Raw genomic sequence first — 10,203 nt, 5'->3', positions numbered from 1 at the left:
GCTTTCTTGTCTCTCCAATCCCATAGTGCATATTTTCAATGCAACAAATGGATTTTCAGAAAGAAGACTACACTTATTGCTGTCTGTGTAATTGTGTTACTTTTACAAATGCATGGAACAAAACACTATCCATAACTACCGAGAGTCAAGATTGTAAAGCTTTTTAAAAATGACTGATGGTATCATGGCAACACAAACACTTCATCTGAGAAATAAATGGAACAGTTATGGAAACAAAAGCAATGTCATATTTGGGACAGTCAGTTTTCACTTTGGGAGAGTTGAGACAAAGTTTCAGGACAAAGTTTCTAGAATGTTTCTAAAAAAAAATAAAAGATCAAGAAAAAAAATTCAAACAAAACACGTTATAATTATTGTACTTTCAGGTACTTGCCAATACTGACCTCAGTATCTCCAGTTTACAGTGTGGATTCTCCAGTTCCACACAGAGCATCTTCACTCCTGAATCCTGAAGGTCATTGTTACTCAGGTCCAGTTCTCTCAGGGGACAGTTTACTGACTGTAGAACTGAGGCAACAGCTCCACAGGACTGTCCAGTGAGTTTACAACCGGCAAGTCTGGAAAGAGAGAGAGAGAGGGAGAGAGAGTTACAGTCAGAAAAGATTAAAATCTAAATATCTAAATCTAAATATCTCTACGGAAAAAGGCGGCTTGCCCCTCTGAGTTGGGACAGAGTTACTGCCTCAAGTGGAGGAGTTCAAGTATCTCAGGGTCTTGTTCACAAGTGAGGGTAAAATGGAGCGGGAGATCGACAGGTGGATTGGGGCAGCGGGGGCAGTCATGCGGCCGTTGTACCAGACCGTCGTGGTGAAGAAGGAGTTGAGCTAGAAGGCAAGGCTCTCAGTTTACCAGTTGATCTTTGTTCCAACCCTAACTTATGGTCACGAGCTCTTGGTAGTGACCAAAAGAATGAGATCGCGGATACAAGCGGCGGAAATGAGCTTCCTTCCGCAGGGTGGCTGGGCGCACCCTTAGGGATAGGGTGAGGAGCTCAGACACCCGGGAGGAGCTCGGAGTAGAGCCACTGATCCTCTGCATTGAAAGGAGTCAGTTGAGGTGGTTCGGTCGCCTAGTCAGGATGCTCCCTGGGCACCTCCCTGTGGAGGTGTTCTGACCACAACCAACTGGGAGGAGACCCCGGGGAAAACCCTGGACACATTGGGAGAATTATATATCTCGGCTGGCCTGGGAGCGCCTTGGGATCCCCCAGGAGGAGCTGGTGGATGTAGCCTGGGAAAGGAATATCTGGGCTTCCCTTCTCAGCCTGCTGCCACTGCGACCCGGTCCCGGGTAAGCAGCAGACAATGATGATGATGATGATAATGAAAATGGCCAAGCTGCATCTGGAGAGAGAATTCCTGTTATTCGCCTTCACCTATGTAAGCATCTTAAACCAAAACGAGGCTGAGGAGGACAGATGTAGTGGTGGGCAAAGAGAAGATTCATGAAACGCTGAAGCGTTCGAGGCAATTGTGCCGAAAAATTCGAAACAATCCGACACGTGTCTCCACAGTCACACCTACTGGCCACTTTTGCAATCGTCGCATCTGGACAATGCTGTTCTGCGAAACAGTTCAGAACTGAAGAAGCCTCTTGGATGAGAGGCGAAATGTCTTCAAGAATCTACAGCCAAGTCCAGTTGCCCTTAACTTAACCTTTCTTGAATGTTTAGCACTAGAATTTGGGATTTCCAAATCGAAAGGATCCCAAACCAGGGATCTTACATTGATTTTCCATCTTAATCTGGCCTATCAAACCATCAAATTGCTATACTATCTGTCGCTATCACTCTCTATATATTAATGTCACTATATCTATCCAAACTGTTGATCACTGTCTGTCCCTCACCAGCCTATCAATCAATATGTGTCATTCACTAAATCGCGCTGTCAATCGCTATATGTCGCTTTCTCTCAGAATCTCTCTCCTCTCACAAAAATCCTCGAAGTTGCTTATATAAGGTCACGTTTGCTTGACTTCTAAGCATTCTGGGAGTTCACAGTTCTGACAGATGTGAGATCAGATTTGTTCCTGACACTGTCAATCAAACGTGAGAATTGCAGGTACGCCACCTTCACTTAGCCCTTGTCATGTGACAGGGGCGTTTTGAACCACATTTCGGAGGAGTGTTTTGAAACATCTGTGTCCAATGGTAGGGTGGAGTCAGGCACAGCAACTGAGGTGAGCAGATGAGGAAATTCTGAGGCAATGGTTCTTAAACTGGCAATCACTGACTGTTTTTTGCTTTTTCTTTGTCGTTTGTTGACTGCAGAACTGAGGCTACAGTTTCACAGGACTGTATTGTGAACGGCTTGGGTGGGATTCATTGCCAGTTTGGAAACTAGGTGCTGGTTTACTGGCCAGTGGTTAACCTGTTTAAGCCCTGTTGCAGATTGTCCCAGAACTTATACAGTGATTTGTCTGCCGTTGCAAAACGTGAGTTAGTCAAATCAAGTCACCAAGGTTAAATATGTGGCTTTCACTACTGCCTATTTTACATCTTGAAATTCGAAAATGTGTTTAAATTATTTTGTCACCATTGAGCAATCATAAGAACTTTTAAGGAGCTATTTACCAATATAGCTAATTAGATATATTCTGTCTCTCTGAAAACTCTCCTGTCATGTTTTCTGTCTCACTCTGGGACACAGCAAGACAGCCGGGCCCAGCTCCACGGGAGGGGCCCACCCAATCACAAGGCTGGCCCACCCACCCAAGTGGGAGAGTTCAAATCACAAAAATATATTTTATTTTATTTTTAATTTATTTGAAAATGTATCTTTCTTGCGCCCATAAGACCCCCCCCCCCCCAAATATCTTTTTCTCCGTACGAATCTACCAATCAACGTTCGAACAGCAGCGCACACCAAATCAGTGCAGAGACATGGGTAACTGACATTTTTATGTGACATTAGAGTCTGTCAGTGGCAGAATTGCGCCTTTCGATGGTCATGTAAGTTTATCTACCAAGATTTATATTTAAAGAATTTTTAAAGATTTATTAATAAACTGAAAATAGTATCAGCAACCAGTTTAATCTCTGGAAACACGTATTTAATGAGTGGAAACAGGACGCTGCCCATTTTTTATTAAATACGCCATTTCACTCATTGGAGTGCAGGAGGAAGGTTAGTGTCAAAGCAGCAGGGAGACCAGTGCCAAACATCGAGATTACCAGACCAAATGGCAAGATCAGTGTGTTCAACACCACATAATATGAGAAATTCATTTTTATAGCATATGGTCATGTAAAGAACAAAACCCAGCTGTCATTCTTACTAGCCAGCCAGGCAATACACGATGTTCTGTGGTCAGACCACCTCTTGAAAATATAAGAGCAGCATAACATAGCTAACTATATCCCAAAAACACACCAGCTGGAATGCTAGCAAGCTTTTATCAGTGCTTATTGTGCTGTTGTTGTGCTTTGCATGTCTTTAAGGTAAATAGTTCACTAGTTTTAGACCAAAACTTTTTACAGCTGCCTAAAATGCGTATGGGTTTTACATGCCTGCATATGCCCTCACCAACACCCAACCACCACCACCAAACTTCACCAACCCAGCCTTCCTTGATCCCCTACTTTTATCAACCGCCAGCCGCCACTGGTATATATATATGTGTGTGTGTGTGTGTGTGTGTGTGTATGTGTGTATGTATATATGTGTGTATATATATATATATATATATATATATATATATATATATACACGTGTGTGTGTGTGTGTGTGTGTGTGTGTGTATACACACACACACACACACACACTGTATACACAGCCTCAAAAGCACTGCCCACGCAGCTGACAAAGGACTTATGTCCGAAACATCCTGTTTCTTCTGAACATATATTTATATAATTTGCCCCCCAAAAAATGTCACTGGCCCACCCTGTTACCGAAAGCTGGAGCCAGGCCTGAAGACAGCCAAGCAAGATTTCAGCATTGTAGTCAACATAACAACAAACATTCATTTATGACCTCAGGGCAGAAAATGTAACAGTTTAAGATTTTTTAAGGACCCGTGTATACACTGAATCTGAATCACTGGGAATTTCATTATTCTGTAGATAACTGTACAAGGCTGCAGTTCTGGCAGTGTTAGCCTCTTGGCTGGTAATACTCATCTGCCACAGTTAGCTACTTAGCAAGCAAAGTTAAAACTACTACTTTAACTGACACACAGACAAATGGAAGTATTCATGTGGCAAAAATTCATTTCAGGTGAACAAAAATCAATTTGTAAGTGATATATGTATTAAGTCTGAGTTGATCTGTCCATCTGTTCTTGAATAAAGTCAGACTGATTGTTCATAAGTTGGCATTCCATGGGTTATTGATTAATACTGACCTCAGCATCTCCAGTTTACAGTGTGGATTCTTCAGTCCTGAACAAAGCAGTTTCACTCCTGAATCCTGAAGGTCATTGTTACTCAGGTCCAGTTCTCTCAGGGGACAGTTTCTTGACTGTAGAACTGGGGCTACAGTTTCACAGGACTGAACAGTGAGTTTACAACCAGCAAGTCTGGAGAGAGAGAGAGAGAGAGAGAGAGATACAGAGAGAGAGAGAGAGAGAGAGAGAGAGAGAGAGAGAGAGAGAGAGATTGTTACTTTACTATTCGGTGTGCTCAGTGGATCTACAGAGAGAGAAATGATTACATTTCATGAACAAAGTTGTGTGCAGGATGGAAACTGCATGATATAAACTGAATGTTTTCTGGTGTGAGCTATTACAAATGACAACTGAGCCTAAAAAGCATGAGACTACATGAGACTAAAAAGTATTAGGAAACTCCATTAATCCAAAGTAACTTCACTCAGTTGGGGGGTTGCTGGAGCCTATCTCAGCGCTCATTGGGCAAAAGGCCAAGATTTTGTAAAAACCTTTGAACTAATGAACGTATATGCGGATACTAATACATATTCTACAGAGTACAGTGGAACTGATTCAGGAGATGATAAGTTACACAGACACATAGCTATTGTAAAATAAAATAAAATAAAATAAAATAAAATAAAGAAAAGAAAAGTGAAAAAAGTAGTCTGTGTGCCATTGTTTTTGTTTCACAAATGATCTTCCATACTTTCCATTGTTTAACTATCCTTTAAATGAAAGACTCACACATGGCTACAAACAGATTTCTCATTTAGATGTCACATAAGCACCCAACTGCTCTGATACAGTCCTGCAGGTCCTTCTCTTTGGAAGGAAACACATGGGCAAGTTCTGCCACTGTAGATTAGAATACACCATATTAACTAAAATAACTTCACCACTAAACTCATATACTTACAGTGCCCGTTTGGTGTTTTTTAGTACTGGCAGAAGTCTCTTCAACCCTTCATCTGATCCTCTGTATTTGTTCAGCTCAAACTTTTCTTGAGTCTCCTCAGACATCAGCAGGACAAAGACCAGAGCTGACCACTGAGCAGATGAGAGGTTCTCTGTTGAGAGACGTCCTGAGCCCAAGTAATTTTGAATTTCATTTAAAAGGGAGTCATCCTTCAGCTCGTTCAGACAGTAGAGGAGATTGATGCTCCTATCTGATGAGATGTTCTTGTTGAGTTTCTTCTTGTTGTAGTCGACTGTTTTCTCCACACTCACTGCTCTGATCACTGTTTGTGGCAGTAATTCTTTCAGGAGTCTTTGATTCGACTGCAACAAGAGACCAAGAAGGAAGCGGAGGAAAAGGTCCAGGTGTCCATTCTCACTCTCTAAGGCCTTGTCTATTGCAGATTCATTGAACGCCTCTGTAGTCTTAAACAGCCATTTACATCTGTTCACAACTGTGTTTGGATAAAGTTGATTCTTTTTCTTTTTACGATGTGAGAGAAACACAAAGACTGCAGCAAGGAATTCTTGAACACTCAGATGCACAAAGCTGAACACCACTGTCTTACACACTCCCTGCTCTCGACTGAATATCTGTGTGCAGACACCTGAGTGCACTGAACCCTCACTGATGTTAATGCCACACTCTCTCAGGTCTTCCTTATAGAATATCAGATTACCCTTCTCCAGCTGAAGGAAGGCCAACTTTCCAAGCTTCATAATGATGTGTTCAGCCTTATCTTGTTTTCTCATTGGATTGATGTTCTTAGCCTCCTCTTTCTCTTTCATTCGATTTGCTTGGAAAATCAGAAACTGTATATACATCCCAGTCAGAGTTGTAGGGAGTTCTTCACTAGTGTCTGTGGCGAGCATTGGCTGAAGCACAGTGGCTGATATCCAGCAGAAGACTGGTATGTGACACATGATGTGGAGGCTCCTTGATTTCTTTATGTGTGAGATCATATCTTTGGCCATATCCTGGTCCTTGCCATTGTATTTCCTAAAGTAATCTTCCTTTTGTTTATCACTGAATCCTCGTACTTCAGTCACCTGGTCAATGTAGTCTCGAGGGATCTGATGAGCTGCAGCTGGTCTGGAAGTTATCCAGATGAGAACAGAGGGAAGCAGATTTGCCTTGAGTAGGTTTGTTATTAGTCTACCCACTGATGTTTTATGATTTATCTTTTTCACTTTCTCTTTCTCAGTAAAGTCAAGAGGAAAGCGACACTCATCAAGTCCATCAAAAATGAACATGACTTTACCATCACCATCTGGAAGAGACTTCAGTTCAGCAGGATCTTCAAGACACTCATAAAGCAATTCTGTCAGGCTGTAGGTTTTATCCTTTACTGAATTCAGCTCTCGAAAGGGAAGTGGAAAAATAAAGTCTATTTCCTGGTTGTGTTTTCCCTCTGCCCAGTCCAGTATGAATTTGTTCACTGAGACAGTTTTGCCCACTCCAGCAATTCCCATAGTCAGCACTTTTCTGTTTCTTCGACTTGGATCAGATGGAAGTTTGAAAATGTCACTGCATGTGATTGGAGTTTCCTCTGTAGTAAATCTCCTAGTTGATGCCTCAGCCTGCATAATCTCATGTTCATGAATGACTCCTCCAGTCTCATCCTCCACTATGTAAAGATCAGTGTAGATATCATTCAGGAACTTTCTATGGCCTCTCACTGATGTTCCATCCAAAATGCGCTCATATTTCTGTCTCAGACTGGATTTCAGTGTAATTCTGATAGCTTCATAATCTGGTATAACTGAGTCAAAGAAGATTGAAAATTTCAAATTTAGAAATTAGATTGCACTGGCCTGCTAAACAACAGCAACAACAACAACAACAACAACAACAACAACAACAACAACAACAACAACAACAACATAGCACTTTTCAAGCTTAAGCATGACGTGCTTTCCAGGTCAGGGGAGTAAAAATTAAAATATCCGAACCCCCTATATAACTGATCAGTATAAATACCATACTTTTGTCTTTGACTGCTTTTTCTCAGTGGTGGGAGGAAGGAAGGGAGAGAGATGGTGTCTCAGAAACCACTGATGACAACTGATCTACTCATCAAATTAAATTTACTGCTATTAAAGGGTCATTATCAGCCTTCTTGGAGGTTGTAGGGTGTTTATGTGCCTTGTAATAGTAGCAAGTGTACAAAACGGTGAAATATTACAAGTTAATGTATAAAATGTGATAATATTTAACATAGAATCAAGCAATCTAGTAAAATGGAGAGTTTTCAAAACAAAATAAATACTTTAAGTCAAACTACAGAATATAATAGGATCTTAAACATAAATGAACAGTGTAGTTGTGAGATCTGGCAGGGAAGTTCATTCCTTTGTTACATAGAATCAGTATTTGAATGTGTGACCCAAAGACTAAGTTGGAATGATCTCCCTGCATCTGCATTTGACAAGACTATGTGATTGATCCTGAGCAAAAATTGATTTCTGCAATTCACAAGTCAGTTCATAGCTGTCAAAATGCCTGAGTGAAATGAATCAAACCTTCGTTCTGAGCTGAGATGTTTGTCTGAAGTGAAGTGGACTCAGCTGGAGTCACTGCACTGTTCTGAACAGGCTCTTCTTCAGATTTCAGTCCTACAGTGAGGCAAAAAGATTATTACAGAAAGAGGAAGAGAGAGAGAAACTGTGAATCATGTCATCATTGCATCATCAACAGGGACTCAAACTCGGACTCTAACACTACTGACTCGGACTCGGACTCTAACACTAACACTACTGACTCGGACTCAGACTCTAACACTACTGACTCGGACTCGGACTCTAACACTACTGACTCGGACTCTAACACTACTGACTCGGGCTCGGACTCTAACACTACTGACTCGGACTCTAACACTACTGACTCAGACTCTACCACTACTGACTCGGGCTCTAACACTACTGACTCGGACTCTAACACTACTGACTCGGACTCTAACACTACTGACTCGGGCTCTAACACTACTGACTCGGACTCTAACACTACTGACTCGGACTCTACCACTACTGACTCGGACTCGAACTCTAACACTACTGACTCGGACTCTAACACTAACACTACTGACTCAGACTCTAACACTACTGACTCGGACTCTAACACTACTGACTCGGACTCGGACTCTAACACTACTGACTCAAACTCTAACTCTACTGACTCGGACTCTAACACTACTGACTCGGACTCTACCACTACTGACTCGGACTCTACCACTACTGACTCGAACTCTAACACTACTGACTCGGACTCTAACACTACTGACTCGGACTCGGACTCTAACACTACTGACTCAGACTCTAACACTACTGACTCGGACTCTAACACTACTGACTCGGACTCGAACTCTAACACTACTGACTCAGACTCTAACACTACTGACTCGGACTCTAACACTACTGACTCGGACTCTACCACTGCTGACTCGGACTCGGACTCTAACACTACTGACTCGGACTCTACCACTACTGACTCAGACTCTAACACTACTGACTCGGACTCTAACACTACTGACTCGGGCTTGGACTCTAACACTACTGACTCGGACTCTACCACTACTGACTCGGACTCGGACTCTAACACTACTGACTCAGACTCTAATACTACTGACTCAGACTCTAACACTACTGACTCGGACTCTACCACTACTGACTCAGACTCTAACACTACTGACTCGGACTCTAACACTACTGACTCGGGCTCTAACACTACTGACTCAGACTCTAACACTACTGACTCGGATTCTAACACTACTGACTCGGACTCTAACACTACTGACTCGGACTCGAACTCTTACACTACTGACTCGGACTCTAACACTACTGACTCGGACTCTAACACTACTTACTCGGACTCTAACACTAACACTACTGACTCGGGCTTGGACTCTAACACTACTGACTCGGACTCAATCACTACTGACTCGGACTCGGACTCTAACACTACTGACTCGGATTCTAACACTACTGACTCGGACTCTAACACTACTGACTCGGACTCGAACTCTTACACTACTGACTCGGACTCTACCACTACTGACTCGGGCTCGGACTCTAACACTAACACTACTGACTCGGACTCGGACTCTAACACTACTGACTCGGACTCTAACACTACTGACTCGGGCTCTAACACTACTGACTCGGACTCTACCACTGCTGACTCGGGCTCGGACTCTAACACTACTGACTCGGGCTTGGACTCCGTGGAGACTTGAGACTCGTCTTGGACTCGAGGTATGTGACTCGGCCAGTAGAGGGAGAAAAAGAGAACCAATTATTCTGTTTTTTTGGAAGGGGTATCTGAGTACAAGATGTGTCGGCAACAACCGTGAAGGCAGAAATTCAAGATATTCAAGTGTCACCAACTCCTCAAAGGAGATATGGAATTAAAACCAGAGAAAAGTTAATGAAGGAGTGTGAGGGTGAGTAGGTAAGAATTTCAGTTTCATTTCCGGGTAACTACTGATTAACTCCGAGACATAATAAATAAATTTAACTTTCGATCACTCTGCAGTGGAGTTCAGTAAGCAACATTCAAATGAATATATCTAAGTTAAGAAAAAATTCTTTCATAATATACAGCTTTAAATTTATTCACCTTCTTGTTGAGAGTCCAGAGTGGTAACGCTGATATTTACTGGACCATAGAATATGTTGCCAATGAGCTCAGGAGCATTAACTGAAGCTCCAGTCTGAGCTGAGATGCTGGTCTGGACTGAGACACCCTCAGATGGAGCAGAGAATGTAGCCATGCTCTCAGATTCGACTTAATGATATGAAAGAGAGGTAGAGAAAGAAGGTCATTCAGTAAAACGCAGACAGATACTATGTTTCCAG

The 10,203-nt window shown here is 42.3% G+C and overlaps 2 protein-coding genes across 2 annotated transcripts in view; one reads left to right on the top strand and one right to left on the bottom strand.

Moving 5' to 3' along the window:
* The window catches only part of LOC115817098 (NACHT, LRR and PYD domains-containing protein 3-like), a 10,928-nt gene extending 3,595 nt beyond the window's left edge, over positions 1-7,333 (bottom strand). Inside the window, exons 1-4 of the mRNA XM_030780343.1 lie at positions 7,303-7,333; positions 5,312-7,112; positions 4,369-4,542; positions 395-578 (exon numbers count right to left, since the gene is read on the bottom strand). Coding sequence (XP_030636203.1) covers positions 395-578; positions 4,369-4,542; positions 5,312-7,112; positions 7,303-7,333 — 2,190 coding nt within the window. The remainder of the gene's footprint in view (positions 1-394; positions 579-4,368; positions 4,543-5,311; positions 7,113-7,302) is intronic.
* Positions 7,334-8,519: 1,186 nt separating this feature from the next.
* On the top strand, positions 8,520-9,449 carry LOC115817097 (aspartate and serine-rich protein-like; the record flags this gene model as incomplete). The annotated part of the gene is made up of 2 exons (XM_030780342.1): positions 8,520-8,642; positions 9,123-9,449. Coding segments are annotated over 2 exons (450 nt in total), but the record flags the coding sequence as incomplete, so codon positions are not given.
* Between the last annotated feature and the right edge of the window lie 754 nt (positions 9,450-10,203).

The sequence above is a fragment of the Chanos chanos genome, chromosome 7 (assembly GCF_902362185.1).
Source record: "Chanos chanos chromosome 7, fChaCha1.1, whole genome shotgun sequence".
Classification (NCBI taxonomy): Eukaryota; Metazoa; Chordata; class Actinopteri; order Gonorynchiformes; family Chanidae; genus Chanos; species Chanos chanos.
This window is presented reverse-complemented; position numbering and strand designations above follow the sequence as displayed.